This window comes from Oncorhynchus clarkii, chromosome 10 (assembly GCF_045791955.1).
Source record: "Oncorhynchus clarkii lewisi isolate Uvic-CL-2024 chromosome 10, UVic_Ocla_1.0, whole genome shotgun sequence".
Classification (NCBI taxonomy): Eukaryota; Metazoa; Chordata; class Actinopteri; order Salmoniformes; family Salmonidae; genus Oncorhynchus; species Oncorhynchus clarkii.
The window spans coordinates 7,378,641-7,402,928 of NC_092156.1; the positions used below are offsets into that span (position 1 = coordinate 7,378,641).

The 24,288-nt window shown below is 41.8% G+C and overlaps 1 protein-coding gene across 2 annotated transcripts in view; it reads left to right on the plus strand.

The window, feature by feature from the left end:
* The first annotated feature begins 7,681 nt into the window (after positions 1–7,681).
* LOC139417965 (P2X purinoceptor 1-like) overlaps positions 7,682–24,288 on the plus strand; it is a 53,224-nt gene continuing 36,617 nt past the window's right edge. The window contains exon 1 of one of the 2 annotated variants that reach the window (XM_071166994.1): positions 7,682–8,002. In XM_071166994.1, coding sequence (XP_071023095.1) covers positions 7,815–8,002 — 188 coding nt within the window. In that variant the 5' untranslated portion in view covers positions 7,682–7,814. The remainder of the gene's footprint in view (positions 8,003–24,288) is intronic. The other variant, XM_071166993.1, reaches the window with a different exon arrangement.

Consider the following 24,288-nt stretch of genomic DNA (forward strand, 5'->3'; position numbering starts at 1 on the left):
AACTAGGCAAGTCAGTTAAGAACAACTTCTTTTTTACAGTGATGGCCTACCGGGGAACAGTGGGCAGAACAACACATTTTTACCTCGTCAGCTCAGGGATTCAATCCAGCAACCTTTCGGTTACTGGCCCAACACTCTAACCACTAGGCTACCTGCCACCCCAAAGCACCTCACAGAGTAGGTGTTCCCTAATGGAAATATCCAAATAAATGCATAATAGGATCACACTAGCTCGTGCTTGACTCTGCCCACTGTGACTCATTTGATCCCATTGGAAACGACAGACTCTGGTCTACCTTGGGTTATTTATAAAAAAAAATATATATATATATATCATACACAACCAAACTGCAAAGCGAAACAGCACAAACACCTAGTGGAAGGTCATATAACTCAAGAGATTATGTACAGAATATCCACAGGTAGAGATGGACTAAATTACTTAAACATATCGTTTTGTTTGATTATGAATACATACAACTGGGTATGTGTTGATCTATTGGTCTCACGATCGGACCAAAAAAAAGGTCAATTATAGAGACTAAAAAAAATAAAATAGGGTGCCAAATGTCACCCTATAGGCCCTGGTCTAAAAGAAGTACATTATAAAGACAGTAGGGTTCAATTTGGGACAGCACCTGGATTATAGCCTGACCTTTTATGACGCCACGCAGTAAACCGGTGTTTCCCAACCCTGGTCCTCAAGCACCATCAACAGTACACATTTCTATTGTAACACTGGACAAGCACACCTGATTCAACTTGTCTATTAATCATCAAGCCCTCAATGAGTTGAATAAGGTGTGCTTGTCCAGGAATTCAATGTAAAATGTGAACTGTTGGTGGGTACTGGAGGACTGGAGTTGGGCTGTTGGGGGGTACTGGAGGACTGGAGTTTGGCTGTTGGGGGTACTGGAGGACTGGAGTTTGGCTGTTGGGGGTACTGGAGGACTGAAGTTGGTCTGTTGGGGGTATTGGAGGACTGGAGTTGGGCTGTTGGGGGTACTGGAGTTTGGCTGTTGGGGGTACTGGATGACTGGAGTTGGGCTGTTGGGGGTACTGGAGGACTGGAGTTGGGCTGTTGGGGGTACTGGATGACTGGAGTTGGGCTGTTGGGGGTACTGGAGGACTGGAGTTTGGCTGTTGGGGTTACTGGAGGACCGGAGTTGGGAAACCATTCAGTAAAACCCTCAAGAGCAAGGCTTTTCAGTTCCATTCCTCTACAGCCGAAACGCTCCTGTTCTGTTTTTCTACCTGGTAGTTAATTGCACAAACCTGGTTTTCCCAGGTCTGAATCAGTCCCTGATCAGAATGAGAGGATGGAAAAACGAGAAATGTTTTGTCCCTCCAGGACTGATCAAAAGAAGAATCCCTGCACCAGAGCATCCTTCACATGTCACATGTTGTCACGAATGAAGCTTGAGTTCACAGGCTTTGGAAAAGGAAAGGGGAAAAGGGGAAACGTAGTTACTGTGTAATGGTGTCTCATCCATCCACTCCTCCATCCATCCATCCATCCATCGTTCCACCCATCTACCCATCACCTTACCCATTACATTAACATCAACCATCCTCATTTTGCAGTTGTATATTTTGACAAAAGAGAGGCTGAGAGATGAGAGGATATCTCTAATTCTGGTCTGTGCTTTTGTTTATTCTTATTGTGAACCCATACATATACACTGGTCTGTTAAATCTGCAGTATTTTCTTGTGAAACGGAAACTCTTAATGAGTTTGTAAAAGTTGTATATCATAATTGAATAAATTAATCCAACGGTATTTATTTGTTTCATATGTAAAGACCTTTTTTTTCTTCAACAGTTTCAAAGTTTCACAGTAATCTGTCTTTACAACGCCTTCAGAAAGTATTGACAAGTCTTTACCTGTTGTTGTTGTTGTTGTTGTTGTTGTTGTTGTGTTACAGCCTGAATTTAAAATGGATTACATTGACATTTTGTGTCACTGGCTGGCACACAATACCCCATCATGTCAAAGTGGAATTATACTTTGAGGAATGAAAAGCTGGAATATCTTGACTCAATAAGTATTCAACCCCTTTGTTATGACAAGCCTAAATAAGTTCAGGAGTAGAAATGTGCTTAACAAGTCACATTATAAGTTGCATGGACTGTGTGAAAATAATAGTGTTTAACATGTTTTTTTTTTTAATTACTACCTCATCTCTGTAAAGTACCTCAGTTGAGCACTGAATTTCAAACACAGATTCACAAAAACCAGGGAGGTTTTCCAAAGCCTCCAATGTAAAGAAGGGCACCTATTGGTAGATGGGTAAAAAAAAAGCAGACATTGAATATCCCTTTGAGCATGGTGGGTGCAGCTTTCACTGGGGACAGGGACAATATGAAATTGCACTTTTGTTCGCCCAGTTTTATCAATGGATACAAAACGAGGCAATGATGTGCTTTAGGATCATGTGGACACCTCCGAGCGGTCGGCTGTTTGGATTGTTTATCCAACTGGATAAAAATAAATAAAAAAGTTATATCCCCCCCTCGTCTAAAACCAAAGCTGTGCCCCTGGGTGTATCAATACATCCAGTTTCTACAAAGATACAGACATCCTTCCTAACTCAGTTACTGGAGAGGAAGGGAACCGCTCAGGGATTTCACCACGAGGCCAAACAATTACAGAGTTTAAGCTAGAGATATCATTTTTTTTTGCTTGTGCTGCGTCTCAATCCACCACACCACACATGCAGGGCAGTTGACCGGGGTAAGGGTAGCCAGGTGGAAAACATGGCCAGTCGTAGAAAAATGCTTATTGAAATTCTCAATTATCGTGAATTTATCAGTGGTGACAGTGTTTCCTAGCCTCAGTGCAGTGGGCAGCTGGGAGGAGCTGTTCTTATTCTCCATGGACTTTACAGTGTCCCATAACTTTTTTTGAGTTTGTGCTACAGGAAGCACATTTCTGTTTGAAAAAGCTAGCCTTGGCTTTCCTAACTGCCTGTGTATATTGGTTCCTAACTTCCCTGAAAAGTTGCTTATCACGGGGGCTATGCGATGCTAATGTAGTACACCACAGGATGTTTTTGTGCTGGTCAAGGGCAGTCAGGTCTGGAGTGAACCAAGGGCTATATCGGTTCCTGGTTCAAATTTTTCTGAATGGGGCATGCTTATTTAAGATTGTGAGGAAAGCATTTTTAAAGAATAATCAGGCATCCTCTATTGACGGAATGAGGTCAATATCCTTCCAGGATACCTGAGCCAGGTCGATTAGAAAGGCCTGCTTGCTGAAGTGTTTTAGGGAGCGTTTGACAGTGATGAGGGGTTGTCGTTTGACCGTAGACCCATTACGGATGCAGGCAATGAGGCAGTGATCGCTGAGATCTTGGTTGAAAACAGCAGATGTGTATTTGGAGGGCAAGTTGGTTAGGATGATATCTACGAGGGTGCCCGTGTTTACGGATTTGGGGTTGTACCTGGTAGGTTCATTGATAATTTGTGTGAGATTGAGGGCATAAAGCTTAGATTGTAGAATGGCCGGAGTGTTAAGCATGTCCCAGTTTAGGTCACCTAGCAGCACGAGCTCTGAAGATAGATGGGGGGCAATCAATTCACATATGGTGTCCAGGGCACCGCTGGGGGCTGAGGAGGGTCTATAGCAAGCAGCAGTAGTGAGAGACTTGTTTCTGGAAAGGTGAGAGTGTTGCCTCTTGTTTTGTCAAACAGATCTTTACTATAGACTGCTGAGGTCCTCTGTATGTGAATCTCTGTCTGCAATTGCATTTTATTACTAAAGAGTTTTATACCCATGTTCGTTTGTCTGTTTCATCTATCTGGAAGACTGATTGTTAAAGGAAACTTACATCACCCAACGCAAAGGACCACCCAACATATCCTTCCGCGAGATATAGTCCTGAAAACGGGGGTTGCTGCTATCCAAGCCGGCTAGTCGTTCATTCTATCGGCACGGTTGCCTGAGACGCGACCCAGTCTAAGTATTTTTGTTCTAAATCTATGGATGTTCGTTCTAAATGTTCCGTTGTCATGATGGCTGTCAACGTTCTTATCCTGCGCTTGCTAGCTAGCCAACTTCAGCTAACATATTCACGTCAAACAGTGCAGCCAGAATAACAGCAAAGTAGCTGCATTTGTGTTTGTTTAATTAAGCTGTTTTCTAGTGATTTTTTGGGGGGGAGATGCATCCAAAAACAATGAGCTAATGATGTGAAATTTCGCCTGGCATAGAACATTTGCTCTCTCGCCAGGCCACTGTTCAGAAGAGATAGCCAACTACACAGCTAGCCAACTACACAGCTAGCCAACTACACAGCTAGCCAACTACACAGCTAACACAATCACTTTAAACTGAAGCTGGAATGACAGCAGACTAGCTGCATTCTGTGGTTTTCTATTGACATGTCTTTGTATATACAGTGGGGCAAAAAAAGTATTTAGTCAGCCACCAATTGTGCAAGTTCTCCCACTTAAAAAGATGACAGTTGTGGACAGGTGTCTTTTATACTGATAACAAGTTCAAACAGGTGCCATTAATACAGGTAATGAGTGGAGGACAGAGGAGCCTCTTAAAGAATCCAGAAAATCTCACAGGTCTGTGAGAGCCAGAAATCTGGCTTGTTTGTAGGTGACCAAATACTAATTTGCAAATAAATTAATAAAAAATCCTACAATGCGATTTTCTGGATTTTTTTTCTCATTTTGTCTGTCATAGTTGAAGTGTACCTATGATGAAAATTACAGGCCTCTCTCATCTTTTTAAGTGGGAGAACTTGCACAATTGGTGGCTGACTAAATACTTTTTTGCCCCACTGTTTGCATAAAAATGATGCCGATTTATGATTACCACAGGTTGAGAAAAGTTGCCAGCCTGTCTGTCTTGTCCCGACTCCTGACACTTTCATTACTATGGGACAGCTGGAGATCGAATTTCAGTATTGAAACAATGTTGCAAATGTTGGAGCAACAGACAGCAAGTTTAATACAAATCTAAGCTGTTGAAAACCAAATGCTAGTGTAAAAGAAATGGGAGATAATGTCTACATGCTTTTTATGGTGTATATCTAGTAGGCTATATTTCAATTAATCTTTATTTAACAAGGCAAGTCAGTCAAGAAGAAATTCTTATTTACAATGACCACCTACCCCAGCGAAACCCTCCTCTCACCCGGAAGATGCTGGGTCTTCCTAAGGGACTCCCGATCACGGCCGGTTGTGATACATCCTAGTATCGAACCAGGGTCTGTAGTGATGCCTCTAGTACTGCAATGCAGTGCCAAAGACACCTGCATCACTCGGGAGCCTTAAAATTCTAAGTTGCCTGGCTGGGCTGATGAGACAGTCAGATGAAACAGAGTAAATAGGCATTTCAACATCATATATTTAGCCAATGGGAAGTTGTGGAATAGACACTGGCTGGAATGCAGTTTTAACCAATCAGCATCCAGGATTAGACCCACCCGTTGTATAAATGCAATTATAAACTGGGTGGTTCGAGCCCTGAATGCTGATTGGCTGACAGCCGTGGTATATCAGACCGTATACCACGGGTATGACAAAACTTAACTTTTTACAGCTCTAATTACGTTGGTAACCAGTTTATAATAGCAATGAAGCAACTCAGGGGTTTGTGGTATATGGCCAATATACCACTGCTAAGGGCTGTATCCAGGCACTCCACGTTGCGTCGTGCATAAGAACAGCCCTTAGACTTGGTATATTGGCCATATACCACACCCCCTCAGACCCTATTGCTTAAATAAAAGATGACTGGTCATTGGTTAGAATAATCACATCAGATTGTGATGTCATGTCCTGAGCCAAAAACAACTCTTACACAAAAAAAACGACATGATCATTTTCACAATTTCAGAGTGTTATTTTGACCTCATAGTGTGGAAATATAATTTAAAAGATACAGAAATCATGTTTTTGACTGCTCTACCCCTTTAACAAACTTGTGAGGCAGTGATCCAGTGATAGTTTATCCAATTACGATACATGTTTTTCCTGATTTAAAAGCAGACACTGTACATGGTTTGCAAATGTTCTTTGAATGATTCCAGCTTAGCCTACTTCAACTAGTCTATCACAGTCATATCCTGTGATATATTGAAGCAATAAGGCACGAGGGTATATGACCAATATACCACGGCTAAGGGCTGTTCTTATGCATGACGCAACGCGGAGTACCTGGACACAACCCTTAGCCGTGGTATATTGGCCATATACTGTACCACAAATCCCGAGGTGCCTTATTGCTATTATAAACTGGTTACCAACGTAATTAGAGAAGTAAAAATATATGTTTTGTCATACCCGTGATATACGGTCTGATATACCACGGCTGTCAGCCAATCAATATTGAGGGCTCGAACCACCCAGTTTATAATAAACTATAACACATTGATATATTGAACTACTTTCTCCAGTAGCTTACAGTTCAGTAGTCAATACACAGACATGGTTGTCCAGGATAAGACTCAGAGCATCAGTATCTACAGTATTGTTATTGGAAGAACGACAAATCCCTATTGAACTGTGTCAAGTTCTGTCACGCAAATACGCACACACACTGGGGTGAATAAATTCTCTGAAAAGTAAACAGACCTACTTTAAATAGTATTTGAGACACACTTGATTTAGCTTGAACACTGCAAACTGCAGCAAGTCAATCAGTACAACTGAAGTATTTAATATGCGCTTGACCCAGCCCTGGACTAGAAGTAACCTTTGTCAGAGCATAGAGCAGTAGCTCAGTATGCTACTGTTTACGTAGGCTATACAGCTGTAACAACCACGTATAAATAGGGCTAATTGTGTGGTCATTTTTGAAGTTTTAAATGCTAGCTCATTTGCTATTCGAAAAGTTGGGATAAATAACGCATTTCCATTGGACTAGAGATATGAGTTTATAGGTTCTATTGTAAATCAACATGGCAACATTTTTGTGCGGTGTTGTTGTGTTGCACTCATTCCTAAGCAACACAACAACACCAGTAAATGAATTGCGTTCGTTTCCACGGTTCCGTGTTGATCAAACAGATGCAGTTTAATTACATTCAGAACAGACCATTTTCCTTTCATCAACCTATTGTTCATGTAAATTGTATTATTGTATAAATATTTTATTAAGGGATTCATTTATGTCTCTTGCTCATACTTTGTGTTGGCTACCCCCTACCAAAAATAAATGGCGTTAATGTATATAACAAATGTAATGAAGCTGAAGAAGCAAGCAACATAGTCCAAGTTCATTTAATTCCTTCACATAGCGGAATGCATTGACATTTAATTGTGCGATGAACAACAACAAAAAACCATCCAATATACATTTGGGGAGCTGTTGTTGTAGCCTAAGTTTAGGTCAAGCGTGTCCCTGCTATGTCTGAACACCAGGAAGGGGGGGGGGGGGGGGGGGGGGGGGTGAGAAGGATGTCTGTGACAGATGTTGAATGATCTGATCAGTGGCTCAGTGGAGTCATTATTTGCTTTAATGGACTGGGGACACCTTAGTAACATCTTGGTTTACGGCAAGATAGTATTTGTTTGTTTTGGAGTGAGGGAGAGGGAGAGGGAGAGGGAGAGAGAGAGAGGGAGAGAGAGAGAGAGAGAGAGAGGTTTGCTAGGTTAGTGAATGAGGAAGTGTGAGAGAGGGAAGGGTCACGGGGAGGAGGACCGCCTGTGAGGAGAGAGAGAGAGAGAGAGAGAGAGACGAAGAGAGCGAGAGAGGGAGAAAGTCCAACACTGCTGCTGAAACGTGTCAGCTGTTGGTTAAGGGAGGCTTAAGAATAATTAAGGGAGGCTGAAGAAGGGAGGTAGAGAGAGAGTTTATGTATACCAGTGGGGTTGAGAGACCTTCTTCTCTCCAGCGGAGCAGCAAGATGAAGAGTTTCATCACAAACACCCTCTCTGACTTCTTCTTCGAGTACGAGACCCCCCGTCAGGTGCTGGTACGGAACAGGAGGGTGGGGGTCGTGTGCCGATTGATCCAGCTGGGGGTCCTGGCTTACATCATCGGGTAAGTCCCCTCCCCTTTTAAAGGATTCTACAAACTCAGAGTGGACTGCATGTAGAGTTAGTGTTAGAGCTGTTGACATCATGTTCCAGCATGTCTACGGCTAAGAAATTCCTCAACTGCACAATCCATGACCCAGCTTTTCTTATTTTCATGGCTTGTTACATGACTTGGGGTAATGGCGATCTTCACGAAGTACAACACTACTGTTAATTCATCAAGAGACCTCTAACCAAATCAAGGTGTGATATTTAAGGGTGATGACTTTATAATTTGGCAACAATTATTTTTGCATACCGTAGGGATGTATGTACAGTATGGAACTCTCTTGTGGATGAATGACATTTGGTCTAGTTCAGGTTTGATAATTAAGTGTGATGAGTCTAATGACTTACTCTTAAATGCAAACAGAAACTATATATGTTTTTGCGTACAGGATGAATGGATGTTAACAGGAACTATCTTATACAACTGTCTGTTGTGGCAGCTGAAGTTCACTGAAGAAAAATATAAACGCAACATGTAAAGTGTTTCATGTTTCATTCAAAAATGTTTGCATAAATTTGTTTACATTCCTGTTAGTGAGCGTTTCTCCTTTGCCAAGATAATCCATCGACCTGACAGGTGTGGCATATCGAGAAGCTGATTAAACAGAATAATCGTTACACATTGCGCAACTTGTGCTGGGGACAATAAACAGTTTTGTCACAAAACACAATGCCACAATTTTCTCAAGTTTTGAGGGAGCGTGCAATTGGCATGCTGACTCCAGTGGGTGGAGCTGCACCCCTCCCCAGTCATATACAATCCATAGATTAGGGCCTAATTTATTTATTTCATTTGACTGTTTCCTTGTATTGAACTGTAACTCAGTAAAATCTTTGAAATTGTTGCATGTAGCGTTTATATTTTTTGTTGTATATTTATCAGGAGAAATAGTGAGGATGATGGAACAACAGCCGGCATGTTATACAGTTTACTGTAAGCATAGGAGCTAGAGATGAGCTACAACCAGAGACATCAGTCTTGGGTAATAACAAATTAGTCATAGTGGGCCGGACAAGCAAGGAGGTGGGCAGAGCCAGGATCCTATTGGTGCATTATAGCAAATATTTGCATGTTTTGGTTAGAGAACGCCTACTCCGGGAAGTGTGCGTGTGCAGTAACTGAATTCGCCTTTGCACTCTTTCTAAACAACGTCATTTTTTTGCATCTTTTGGCAAAGGGTCTACAAAACTATATTGAGATGAAATGTTTCATCGATGAGTATGTTGGCCAAAATCCATCTCCCACTGCCTGCCACTGGGATTCCTCTCACTACCATATTTGGGGAAATATCTGTCTCATGGTTGTATCTGTGGTAATGCCCTTTCCAGCTCATAGAGATTCGTGTCGAGACAACATAACTGCATTTTGGGCAACTTGCTCAGATAGATAGTCACATTGGACCAAACCTCTTAGCTTGCAAACTTGCTACCACATGTAGGTTTGCAAATAGTGTGATGATTCATGGAGGACAAATTCATTCTTTGAAAAGAACAGTGCTTTTTCATTTTGTACAATGTATATTTAATGTTGTACTTTTGTTCTATCTTAATGGAGACAGACTGTGTTATGTTTCAACAAAACAAATGACTTGTTAGCACTTTCTGTTTGTGCATGCCTGCGTGTGTATTCTATCTTCAGGTAGCCAGACTTTAGGGCCTACAGGATGTAAGATAGGCGTTTGGCTCACACAGATAACGATCAAACTTGGGTACACACACAGCTAAGCTGCGTGATTTTCCCCCCCTTTGGATAAGGCCGGAAAGTCAAGTGACAATGACATGTCAAAAGTCGATTCTCTGTTCAGAGAAACGTACAGCACTCAGCTCTGCAGATGAAGTCATACCTGAATTATAGCCCCTCAGGTGTTTTCTCTTCCTACTGTGTCACCTCAAAGTGACCTCAGAGATGTACATTTCTTGGGACATTTTCAGGACAGGTTTCTCAGAGAGAGTCCACACGACAGCTTCTAGAACAACAAGCTTTACCTTTTTGTACGGTGACAGGACGTTGTTGTCAGGGGCGGCAGGGTAGCCTAGTGGTTAGATCGTTGGACTATTAACCGGAAGGTTGCAAGTTCAAACCCCCGAGCTGACAAGGTACAAATCTGTCTCCTCTGAACAGGCAGTTAACCCACTGTTCCTAGGCCGTCATTGAAAATAAGAATTTGTTCTTATTTAACTCCTTGCCTAGTTAAATAAAGGTAATATAAAACAAATGATGCTAATCAGGGTTCATCTTTATCATTGGTCCTAAACACTCTTTTATCAGGGGCGAAATTCCAAACCACATTCAAGGTTGAACGTTATCACCACCAAAAAAATGCAGGAAAAGTTTTCTTTGACTATAAAGTAAAGGTTTAATGGGTTTGTCCCTGAAAGTTAGGTGGTTATCTCCAGTCTCTGTTGATATTAGTGAGTGACCCCTGAGCACAACAGTTATTCTGTCAGCGTGAAACCGTTTCCCACCTCCCTACCCTCCATCCTCTCTCCCATCCTCCCTCCATCCAATCCTCCCTCCACCCCTGCCTCTCTCGTTTCCTACTTCCATCCCCACCTCTCTCCTTTCCTCCCTCCATCCCTACCTCTCTCCTTTCCTCCCTCCATCTCCACCTCTCTCTCTCCCTTCCTCCCTCCATCCCTACCTCTCTCCCTTCCTCCCTCCATCTCCACCTCTCTCTCTCCCTTCCTCCCTCCATCCCTACCTCTCTCCCCCGTGCCACAGCTTTCAGGCCACGTGAGCTCAGGCCGTGATGAACATGGAGCGAGACGTGACTAAGGAGCCTGTCTAGGACTCTCTTCATCAGGGCCCTGCAAGACTTTAACAGCTCAGAGATAACAAAAAAAATCACTGGTCTTTCAGCCATGGATCAGACAGCTATGGGCCTTAATCGAAGTAGGAAGACTCATAGGAGCTCTTATCTGAAAAACACAGTGCGCTCAGGAAGAGCCACAAAAGACAATCACACATCAGAAAGATCTGTCGCTTGGTCTGTTGGACTTTGTCGCTCTCTCTCAGCTGTCCGTCCGTCCGTCAGTCTGTCCGTCCGTCCATCCGTCCGTCCGTCCGCCCGTCCGCCCGCCCGCCCGCCCGCCCGCCCGCCAGGACTTGGGGATACAGAACAGATACAGATCTTACTTAGATTGTCATTTCACGCTTTGGTTTCCTGTAATGTGATTGTTCTGACTGTTCTCTCTATGTGGACCTCCATTCCAATTCAGAGACAACAGCAGCGATGGGATTTATAGTCATAGCTTGATGCAGACATCCAGTTGAAAAGTACCAGTTTCTTTTTGAAAAGTTGAACATCATCCAAACGAGTGAGTGAGTGCGTGAGAGTGTGCGTGTGCATGCGAGCGTGTGTGTGTGTGAGAGTGTGCGTGTGCATGCGTGTGTGTGTGTGACACTTGTGATTTCAGCTGTAAGGCAGGCGCAGGGAGTTGTAGATGTGTTTTACATCCTGTCTCTGGGGCTTGATGCTAATAGTTTATTGCTTTATACCTCCTTTATATATTAATTAATAATTAATAATATTATATATTATATTATTTATATAACATCCATCCTTTAACATACACTACCGTTCAAAGGTTTGGAGTCACTCAGAAATGTCCTTGTTTTTGAAAGGAAAGCACATTTCCTGTCCATTAAAATAACATCAAATCGATCAGAAATACAGTGTAGACATTGTTAATGTTGTAAATGACTATTGTAGCTGGAAATGGCAGATTTTTTTAAATGGAATATCTACATAGGCGTACAGAGACCCATTATCAGCAACCATCACTCCTGTGTTCCAATGGCGCGTTGTGTTAGCTAATCCAAGTTTGTAACTTTAAAAGGCAAATTGATCATTAGAAAACTCTTTTGCAATTATGTTAGAACAGCTGAAAACTGTTGTGCTGATTAAAGAAGCAATAAAACTGGCCTTCTTTAGACTAGTTGAGTATCTGGAGCATCAGCATTTGTGGGTTCGATTACAGGCTCAAAATGACCAGAAACAAATCACTTTCTTCTGAAACTCGTCCGTCTATTCTTGTTCTCTTCTTGTTCTGAGTCTATTCAGCCTATTCTTGTTCTGAGAAATGAAGGCTATTCCATGCGAGAAATTGCCAAGAAACTGAAGATCTCGTACAATGTTGTGTACTGCTCCCTTCACAGAACAGAGCAAACTTACACTAACCAGAATAGGAAGAGGAGTGGGAGGCCCCGGTGCACAACTGAGCAAGAGGACAAGTACATTAGAGTGTCTAGTTTGAGAAACAGACGCCTCACAAGTCCTCAACTGGCAGCTTCATTAAAAAGTACCTGCAAAACACCAGTCTCAACGTCAACAGTGAAGAGGAGACTCTGGGATGCTGGCCTTCTTCATACCAGGCCTTCTGTTTTTCCTGGAGAGAAGTGGCTTCTTTGCTGCCCTTCTTGACACCAGGCCATCCTCCAAAAGTGTTTTCCTCACACCTGCCTGCTGCCATTCCTGAGCAAGCTCTGTGCTGGTGGTGCCCCGATCCCGCAGCTGAATCAACTTTAGGAGACAGTCCTGGCGCTTCCTGGACTTTCTTGGGTGCCCTGAAGCCTTCTTCACAAAAATTGAACCGCTCTCCTTGAAGTTCTTGATGATCCGATACATGGTTGATTTAGGTGCAATCTTACTGGCAGCAATATCCTTGCCTGTGAAGCCCTTTTTGTGCAAAGCAATGATGACGGCACGTGTTTCCTTGCAGGTAACTATGGTTTACAGAGGAAGAACAATGATTCCAAGCACCACCCTCCTTTTGATGCTTCCAGTCTGTTTTTTGAACTCAATCAGCATAAGAGTGATCTCCAGCCTTGTCCTCGTCAACACTCACACCTGTGTTAACGAGAGAATCACTGACATGATGACAGCTGGTCCTTTTGTGGCAGGGCTGAAATGCCGTGAAAATGTTTTTGGGGGATTCAGTTCATTTGCATGGCAAAGTGGGACTTTGCAATTTATTGCAAATCATCTGTTCACTCTTCATAACATTCTGGAGTTTATGCAAATTGCCATCATACAAACTGAGGCAGCAGACTTTGTGAAAATGTATATTTGTGTCATTCTCAATACTTTTTCCCATGACTGTACATGTAGGTGGGGGCAAAGTGACTATGCATATGTAACAAACAGACAGAGAGTAGCAGCAGTGTACAACTGTCTTGGTGTGTTTGGACCACTTGAAACTCTCGACCCGCTCCACTACAGCCCCGTCGATGTTAATGGGGGCCTTTTCAGCCCGCCTTTCCTGTAGTCCACGATCAGCTCCTTTTCTTGCTCACATTGAGGGAGAGGTTGTTGTCCTGACACCACACTGCCTGTTCTCTGACCTCCTCCCTATAGGCTGTCTCATCGTTGTCGGTGATCAGGGCCTACCACTGTTGTGTTGTCAGCAAACTTAATGATGGTGTTGGAGTTGTGTTTGACCACGCAGTCATGGGTGAACAGGGAAGGGGAGGAGGGGACTAAGTACACATCCCTGAGGGGCCCCAGTGTTAAGGATCAGCGTGGCAGACGTGTTGCTGCCTACTCTTACCAGCTGGGGTCAGCCAGTCAGGGGGTCCAGGATCCAGTTGCAGAGGGAGGTGTTCCAGGTCCTTAGCTTAGTGATGATCTTCGTGGGCACTATGTGTTGAACGCTGAGCTGTAGTCAATGAACAGCATTCTCACATAGGTGTTCCTTTTGTCCAGGTGCGAAAGGGCAGTGTGGAGTGCGATTGATATTGTGTCATCTGTGGATCTGTTGGGGCGGTATGCAAATTGGAGTGGGTCTAGGGTGTCCGGGAGGATGCTGTTGATGTGAGTCATGACCAGCCTTTCAGAGCACTTCATGGCAACCGACATGAGTGCCATGGGGCGGTAATCATATCATTTAGGCAGGTTACCTTCGCTTCCTTGGGCACAGGGACTATGGTGGTCTGCTTGAAACATGTCGGTATTACAGACTCGGTCAGGGAGAGGTTGACAATGTCAGTGAAGGTACTTGCCAGTTGGTCCGCACATGCTTTGAGTACACGTCCTGGTAATCCATCTGGCCCAGCGGCTTTGTGAATGTTGACCTGTTTAAAGGTTTTGTTCACATCGGCTACCGAGAGCGTTATCACACAATAATCCAGAACAGATGGTGCTCTCGTGATTGCTTCAGTGTTGCTTACCTTGAAGTGAGCATAAAAGGCATTTAGCTCGTCTGGTAGGCTCGCGTCACTCAGGGATGTGTACTTAGTCCCCTCCTCCCCTTCCCTGTTCACCCATGACTGCGTGGTCAAACACAACTCCAACACCATCATTAAACAGCACTGGGTTTCCCTTTGTAGTCAGTAATAATTTTCAAGCCCTGCCACATCCGACGAGCGTCAGAGCCGATGTAGTACGATTCGATCTTAATCTTGTATTGTAGTGTAGTAGGAATCAGTCTTACTCCTGTTTTGACGCTTTGCTTGTTTGATGGTTCGTCTGAGGGCATCGTGGGATTTCTGATAAGCGTCCAGATTAAAAAGCGGCAGCTCTAGCCCTTAGCTCGATGCGGATGTTGCCTGTAATCCATGGCTTCTGGTTGGGATATGTACGTACAGTCACTGTGGGTCTAGCTGTCTTCATGTATAATAGACAGTTCTGTTAGGGTCTAGCTGTTTTGATGCATGTTGGACTGTTAGGGTCAGAATGAGTGAAGAATACATTTCAATCGAGCCTTAATTGAATGAAGAACATAGACAGAATGCAATTATGAAGGTTTATTAAAACAGTATTGGAGGGATAGCCTGGTCTCCGACAGATGACCCCTGGAGCCAGATGCCGGGATAGCAGAAGCTCTTTGATGGGCAGCTGGCATCAGAAGCCCACCGGGCTGGGACAAAGAGGTTCAGATGACAGACCTTCAGTTGGTGGAGGGTAGCCGATGTAACTTTTGCTACATAGACAGCAATTAAGAGACAAGGGTAAGCAATCATTTAAATTCTGTCCATCACAAGATTTACACCCATTGGTGAGAAGAGAGAAACGTGATCATTCCAGAGGTGTATGCCCATAGGTCTCCTCAAAAGTGTGGTGAAATTACATTCTTCTACTGTAGCTCATTGGCTAGAACATAATAGGTCAATGACATTTTGCACGTGGTTAATTGATAGTAGAGGAGGAGGACTGACATGGCTCTGTGATGATGAGACTGTTTGTAAATATGACAAATAGAAAGTTCCCACTGTGCCCATGATAAAAGATGCAATGTACATACGTTATAATACTGAAATAATATTTAATGTGTGAAGAGACATTCAGACACTGTTCTGGCATTGGAACTCTATACTGCATTGGAACTCTATACTGTATTGGAACTCAATACTGTATTGGAACTCTACACTGTATTGGAACTCTATACTGTATTGGAACTCTACACTGTTCTGGCATTGGAGCTCTATACTGTATCGGAGCTCTACACTGTATTGGAACTCTACAATGTTCCTGCATTGGAACTCTATACTGTATTGGAACTCTATACTGTATTGGAACGCTACACTGTATTGGAACTCTACACTGGTCTGATATTGGATCTCTATACTGTTCTGGTATTGGAACTCTATACTCTTCTGGTATTGGAACTCTATACTGTATTGGAACTCTATACTGTTCTGCTATTGGAACTCTGTACTGTATTGGAACTCTACACTGTATTGGAACTCTATACTGTATTGGAACAATATACTGTTCTGGCATTGGAAGTCTACACTGTATTGGAACTCTACACTGTATTGGAACTCTACACTGTATTGAAACTCTACACTGTATTGGAACTCTATACTGTTCTGGCATTGGAACTCAACACTATATTGGAACTCTATACTGTTCTGGTATTGGAACTCTACACTGTATTGGAACTCTATACTGTTCTGGTATTGGAACTCTACACTGTATTGGAACTCTATACTGTTCTGGTATTGGAACTCTACACTGTATTGGAACTCTATACTGTTCTCTCATTGGAACTCAACACTGTATTGGAACTCTATACTGTTCTGGTATTGGAACTCTTCATTGTATTGGAACTATACTGTTCTGGTATTGGAATTCTACACTGTATTGGAACTCTATACTGTTCTGGTATTGGAACTCTATACTATATTGGAACTCTATACTGCTCTGGTATTGGAACTCTACACTGTATTGGAACTCTATACTGTTCTGGTATTGGAACTCTACACTGTCTTGGAACTCTATACTGTTCTGGCATTGGAACTCTACACTGTATTGGAACTCTACGTTGTATTGGAACTCTATACTGTATTGGAACTCTACACTGTATTGGAACTCTACACTGTTCTGGCATTGGAACTCTATACTGTATCGGAACTCTACACTGTATTGGAACTCTATACTGTATTGGAACTCTACACTGTATTGGAACTCTATACTGTATTGGAACTCTACACTGTATTGGAACTCTACACTGTATTGGAACTCTACACTGTTCTGGCATTGGATCTCTATACTGTTCTGGTATTGGAACTCTATACTGTTCTGGTATTGGAACTCTATACTGTATTGGAACTCTACACTGTATTGGAACTCTACACTGTATTGGAACTCTATACTGTATTGGAACTCTACACTGTTCTGGCATTTGATCTCTATACTGTTCTGGTATTGGAACTCTACACTGTTCTGGCATTGGAACTCTACACCGTATTGGAACTCTACACTGTAGTGGAACTCTATACTGTATTGGAACTCTACACTGTATTGGAACTCTACACTGTATTGGAACTCTACACTGTATTGGAACTCTACACTGTATTGGAACTCTATACTGTATTGGAACTCTACACCGTATTGGAACTCTACACTGTATTGGAACTCTACACTGTTCTAGCATTGGATCTCTATACTGTTCTGGTATTGGAACTCTATACTGTTCTGGTGTTGGAACTCTACACTGTATTGGAACTCTATACTGTATTGGAACTCTGTACTTTATTGGAACTCTACACTGTTCTGGCATTGGAACTTTATACTGTATCGGAACTCTACACTGTATTGGAACTCTATACTGTATTGGAACTCTATAAAGTATTTGAACTCTACACTGTTCCTGCATTGGAACTATATACTGTATTGGAACTCTATACTGTATCGTAACTCTATACTGTATCGTAACTCTATACTGTATCGTAACTCTATACTGTATCGGAACTCTATACTGTATCGGAACTCTATACTGTATTGGAACTCTATACTGTATTGGAACTCTATACTGTATTGGAACTCTACACTGTATTGGAACTCTATACTGTTATGGTATTGGAACTCTATACTGTTATGGTATTGGAACTCTACACTATATTGGAACTCTATACTGTTCTGGCATTGGAACTCTATACTGCATTGGAACACTACACTGTATTGGAACTCTATACTGTATTGAAACTCTACACTGTATTGGAACTCTATACTGTATTGGAACTCTATACTGTATTGGAACTCTATACTGTATTGGAACTCTACACTATATTGGATCTCTATACTCTTATGGTATTGGAACTCTATACTGTTCTGGTATTGGAACTCTATACTGTTCTGGCATTGGAACTCTATACTGTGTTGGAACCCTATACTGTTCTGGCATTGGAACTTTATACTGTATTGGAACTCTATACTGTATTGGAACTCTATACTGTTCTGGCATTGGAACTCTATACTGTATTGGAACTCTATACTGTATTGGAACTCTACACTGTATTGGAACTCTATACTGTTCTGGTATTGGAACTCTATACTGTATTGGAACTCTATACTGTTCTGGTATTGGAACTCTATACTGTTCTGGTCTTGGAACTCTATACTGTATTTGGAACTCTATACTGTATTGGAACTCTACACTGTATTGGAACTCTATACTGTTCTGGTATTGGAACTCTATACTGTATTTGGAACTCTATACTGTATTGGAACTCTACACTGTATTGGAACTCTATACTGTTCTGGTATTGGAACTCAATACTGTATTGGAACTCTATACTGTTCTGGTATTGGAACTCTATACTGTTCTGGTCTTGGAACTCTATACTGTTCTGTTCTTGGAACTCTATACTGTTCTAGTCTTGGAACTCTACACTGTTCTTGTCTTGGAACTCTATACTGTATTGGAACTCTATACTGTATTGGAACTCTATACTGTTCTGGTATTGGAACTCTATACTGTTCTGGTCTTGGAACTCTACACTGTATTGGAACTCTACACTGTTCTGGTCTTGGAACTCTATACTGTATTTGGAACTCTATACAGTATTGGAACTCTATACTGTTCTGGTCTTGGAACTCTATACTGTTCTGTTCTTGGAACTCTATACTGTTCTAGTCTTGGAACTCTACACTGTTCTTGTCTTGGAACTCTATACTGTATTGGAACTCTATACTGTATTGGAACTCTTCACTATTCTGGTCTTGGAACTCTACACTGTTCTGGTCTTGGAACTCTACACTGTTCTGGTATTGGAGCTCTATACTGTATTGGAACTCTATACTGTATTGGAACTCTATACTGTTCTGGTATTGGAACTCTATACTGTATTGGAACTCTTTACTGTTCTGGTCTTGGAACTCTACACTGTATTGGAACTCTATACTGTATTGGAACTCTATACTGTTCTGGTATTGGAACTCTACACTGTATTGGAACTCTATACTGTATTGGAACTCTATACTGTTCTGGCATTGGAACTCTGTACTGTATTGGAACTCTATACTGTTCTGGTCTTGGAACTCTATACTGTATTGGAACTCTATACTGTATTGGAACTCTATACTGTTCTGGCATTGGAACTCTACACTGTTCTGGTCTTGGAACTCTACACTGTATTGGAACTCTATACTGTATTGGAACTCTATACTGTTCTGGTCTTGGAACTCTATACTGTATTGGAACTATACTGTATTGGAACTCTATACTGTATTGGAACTCTATACTCTTCTGGTATTGGAACTCTATACTGTTCTGGTATTGGAACTCTATACTGTTCTGGTATTGGAACTCTATACTCCTCTGGTATTGGAACTCTATACTGTTCTGGTATTGGAACTCTACACTGTTCTGGTATTGGAACTCTATACTGTTCTGGTCTTGGAACTCTACACTGTATTGGAACTCTACACTGTTCTGGTCTTGGAACTCTATACTGTATTGGAACTCTATACTGTATTGGAACTCTATACTGTTCTGGCATTGGAACTCTACACTGTTCTGGTCTTGGAACTCTACACTGTATTGGAACTCTATACTGTATTGGAACTCTATACTGTTCTGGTCTTGGAACTCTATACAGTATTGGAACTCTATACTGTTCGGGTATTGGAACTCTATACTGTTCTGGTCTTGGAACTCTACACTGTTCTGGTATTGGAGCTCTATACTGTATTGGAACTCTATACTGTATTGGAACTCTATACTGTATTGGAACTCTATACTGTTCTGGTATTGGAACTCTATACTGTATTGGAACTCTTTACTGTTCTGGTCTTGGAACTCTACACTGTATTGGAACTCTATACTGTATTGGAACTCTATACTGTTCTGGTATTGGAACTCTGTACTGTATTGGAACTCTATACTGTTCTGGCATTGGAACTCTGTACTGTATTGGAACTCTATACTGTTCTGGTCTTGGAACTCTATACTGTATTGGAACTCTATACTGTATTGGAACTCTATACTGTTCTGGCATTGGAACTCTACACTGTTCTGGTCTTGGAACTCTACACTGTATTGGAACTCTATACTGTATTGGAACTCTACACTGTTCTGGTCTTGGAACTCTACACCTTTCTGGTATTGGAACTCTATACTGTATTGGAACTCTATACTGTTCTGGTCTTGGAACTCTATACTGTATTGGAACTATACTGTATTGGAACTCTATACTGTATTGGAACTCTATACTCTTCTGGTATTGGAACACTATACTGTTCTGGTATTGGAACTCTATATTGTTCTGGTATTGGAACTCTATACTCCTCTGGTATTGGAACTCTATACTGTTCTGGTATTGGAACTCTACACTGTTCTGGTATTGGAACTCTACACTGTTCTGGTATTGGAGCTCTACACTCTTCTGGTATTGGAGCTCTACACTGTTCTGGTATTGGAACTCTACACCGTTTTGGTATTGGAGCTCTACACTGTTCTGGTATTTGAACTCTACACTGCTTTAGTATTGGAGCTCTACACTGTTTTGGTATTGGAACTCTACACTGTTTTGGTATTGGAGCTCTACACTGTTCTGGTATTGGAACTCTACACTGTTTTGGTATTGGAGCTCTACACTGTACTACATAAATGAATGACATCTGAATCTGGAGGGGATACATACTTGGCCATTGGTTCGTGGCCATTTAAATTAAAATTCATACTGGCATTAATCAGTAATGATTGTCTCAGAAGTTTTAACATACACATGAAAGAACTCTGAATGGATGATGAATGTTTATGTGATCATCGTTCTGTACTGTACTGTATTGGAACTCTATACTGTTCTGGTATTGGAACTCTATACTGTTCTGGTATTGGAACTCTATACTGTTCTGGTATTGGAACTCTATACTCCTCTGGTATTGGAACTCTATACTGTTCTAGTATTGGAACTCTACACTGTTCTGGTATTGGAACTCTACACCGTTTTGGTATTGGAGCTCTACACTGTACTACATAAATGAATGACATCTGAATCTGGAGGGGATACATACTTGGCCATTGGTTCGTGGCCATTTAAATTCAAATTCATACTGGCATTAATCAGTAATGATTGTCTCAGAAGTTTTAACATACACATGAAAGAACTCTGAATGGATGATGAATGTTTACGTGATCATCGTTCAAGTTTCAGAGAGGGTATATTTTACTTATATTGTTTATCGTTTTTATCTAACCGAGTTCTTTTGATAAAAACTAGTCCTCATATTTGACCACTTTCATCCCCACTTGTTCTCTTCATGGCTATAGGGAGTCCACTAAAAGGCCAGTATGAATATCGACTGAAGAAATGGTACAGGAGGTGCCACAGCTGCTACTAATAGCCACTATGTAGACCAGGAAAATGTACTTTATTTCAGGGATTATCTATAGTGGTGCCATATTAAATATTAAAGGCCTCAATGTGGGTGTGAATGGGGACCGTGTGTTTTTATACGGTGTATGATTGTGAAGTCCCCCCCCCCCCTCTTTAAGTTAGCACTTAGGAGACATGTTCAGTTCATCTGGATCTAGGTTATGTTTATCTCAACTGGTTACTAGCTATTTTGCTTTGTAATTCTCAGGCTTAATTTTAATTTTCACATTCAGATTAGTCACACTTTGAAGATATTCCGTTGTCTGTTTCCTCTTTCTGAAGAAATATACAAAGAAACCAGTGCAATCTAAATCAACAATCTGAAACACGATTCCATCCAGTAAGTTCTTCAGAAAGAGAAAATGACTGTTGTGCTTCCCTGTCTGTTGTTTGCAACAGCATCTACTCTTAGTATGTTTAACTTAAACACTTGCCTGTTAACTTTAATAATATTGAAGTAAAAATTGTGTTTATTAACAATTCAAATGTTAAGATTTGTTTTTCAGTAAATTAACCTTTTAAGGATGAATGTGTTTTGCCTTGCCTCTGAGGGTTGTCTGCTAATGCTGATGTTCTAACTTTTAGTAGCCCCCCCCCGAGTCCCTACACAGTTACTTGATCTATTGGAAACTGTGATATCAACAAATCAAATAAAATAAAATTTTATTTGTCACATACACATGGTTAGCAGATGTTAATGCGAGTATAGCGAAATGCTTGTGCTTCTAGTTCCGACAATGCAGTAATAACCAACAAGTAATCTAACTAACAATTCCAAAACTACTGTCTTGTACACAGTGTAAGGGGATAAAGAATATGTACATAAGGATATATGAATGAGTGATGGTACAGAGCAGCATAGGCAAGATACAGTAGATGGTATCGAGTACAGTATATACATATGAGATGAGTATGTAAACAAAGTGGCATAGTTAAAGTGGCTAGTGATACATGTATTACATAAGGATACAGTCGATGATATAGAGTACAGTATATACGTATGCATATGAGATGAATAATGTAGGGTAAGTAACATTATATAAGGTAGCATTGTTTAAAGTGGCTAGTGATATATTTACATCATTTCCCATCAATTCCCATTATTAAAGTGGCTGGAGTTGAGTCAGTGTCAGTGTGTTGGCAGCAGCCACTCAATGTTAGTGGTGGCTGTTTAACAGTCTGATGGCCTTGAGATAGAAGCTGTTTTTCAGTCTCTCGGTCCCAGCTTTGATGCACCTGTACTGACCTCGCCTTCTGGATGATAGCGGGGTGAACAGGCAGTGGCTCGGGTGGTTGATGTCCTTGATGATCTTTATGGCCTTCCTGTGACATCGGGTGGTGTAGGTGTCCTGGAGGGAAGGTAGTTTGCCCCCGGTGATGCATTGTGCAGACCTCACTACCCTCTGGAGAGCCTTACGGTTGTGGGTGGAGCAGTTGCCATACCAGGTGGTGATACAGCCCCCCAGGATGCTCTCGATTGTGCATCTGTAGAAGTTTGTGAGTGCTTTTGGTGACAAGCCGAATTTCTTCAGCCTCCTGAGGTTGAAGAGGCGCTGCTGCGCCTTCTTCACAATGCTGTCTGTGTGAGTGGACCAATTCAGTTTGTCCGTGATGTGTACGCCGAGGAACTTAAAACTTGCTACCCTCTCCACTACTGTTCCATCGATGTGGATAGGGGGGTGTTCCCTCTGCTGTTTCCTGAAGTCCACAGACGGGTTTCAAGTCTGTAATGATGTCTTTTGTCATAAGCATTTGTAATGCACTTTGACTAGCATAGAAAACTGAAATGTTCTCATTTGCCCTGTTGTGTTTGTACTTTGTGTTTCAATTTAAATATTGGGGTTATGTAGTAGCTCACCTGCTGTGACCTCACTTACAGTAGGGAAGCAGGAAGAATAATTACATTTAAACAATATAATGTTAATATTTATGTTATTATTTCACCAAACTTCATAATAATTTCTCTGCTAATGGTACGAAAGGTTTGACAATCATTATTTCGATTTTTATAATTATGGTATTGGCATTGAGGATCGGTTTGTGAAATTGACATGTGGATATGGCTTTGAACAATATGGAGTACATTTGTTTTGTCAGGTTTTAGTGACCCTCTGACAACCTAATTGAAGTTCAGTTTTTTAATCATCAGCGCTAGGGCAGTGAGCTGTGGTATTAGAACCTGTAATGATATGAATTAACTTCATGATGCTGAGGAAACAGAAGTGCCATAACCTCCGTACCAGTATTATTCTCATTTTTCTGCAATTATAAATGATCTAATTTAATAATTCTGGGCTCCCGAATGACGCAGCGGTCTAAGGCAGTGCATCTCAGTGCTACAGGTGTCACTACAAGACCCTGGTTTGATTCCAGATCTTGGTTCGAATCCCTTGTTATCGGTTGCAACACTCACTACCGAGTTCCAAACTGTCTCTGGAAGCAGTTTCAGCACAATAACTGTTCATTGGGAGCTTCATGAAATGGGTTTCCATGACCGAGCAGCCGCACACAAGCCTAAGATCACCATGCGCAATGCCAAGTGTCGGCTGGAGTGGTGTAAAGCTTGATGCCATTGGACTCTGGAGCAGTGGAAATGTGTTCTCTGGAGTGATGAATCCCGCTTGACCATCTAGCAGTCCGACAGATGAATTTGGGTTTGGTGGATGCCAGGAGAACGCTACCTGCCACAATGCATTGTGCCAACTGTAAAGTTTGGTGGACGAGGACTAATGTCTTAGGCTGTTTTTCCATGGTTCGGGCTAGGCCCTTAGTTCCAGTGGAGAGAAATATTAACACTACAGCATACAACGTCATTCTACATGATTCATGGCAAGAGTTTGGGAAAGGCCCTTTCCTGTTTCAGCATGACAATGCCCCCGTGCACAAAGTGAGGTCCTTACAGAAATGGTTTATCGAGATTGATGTGTAAGAACTTGACTGGTCTTTACAGAGCCCTGACCTCAACCCCATCGAACAACTTTGGGATGAACTGGAACGCCGACTGCGAGCCTAATCGCCCAACATCAGTGCCCGAACTCCCAGCAATGTTCCAACATCTAGTGGAAAGCCTTCCCAGAAGAGTGGAGGCTGTTATAGCAGCAATGTTCCAACATCTAGTGGAAGGCCTTCCCAGAAGAGTG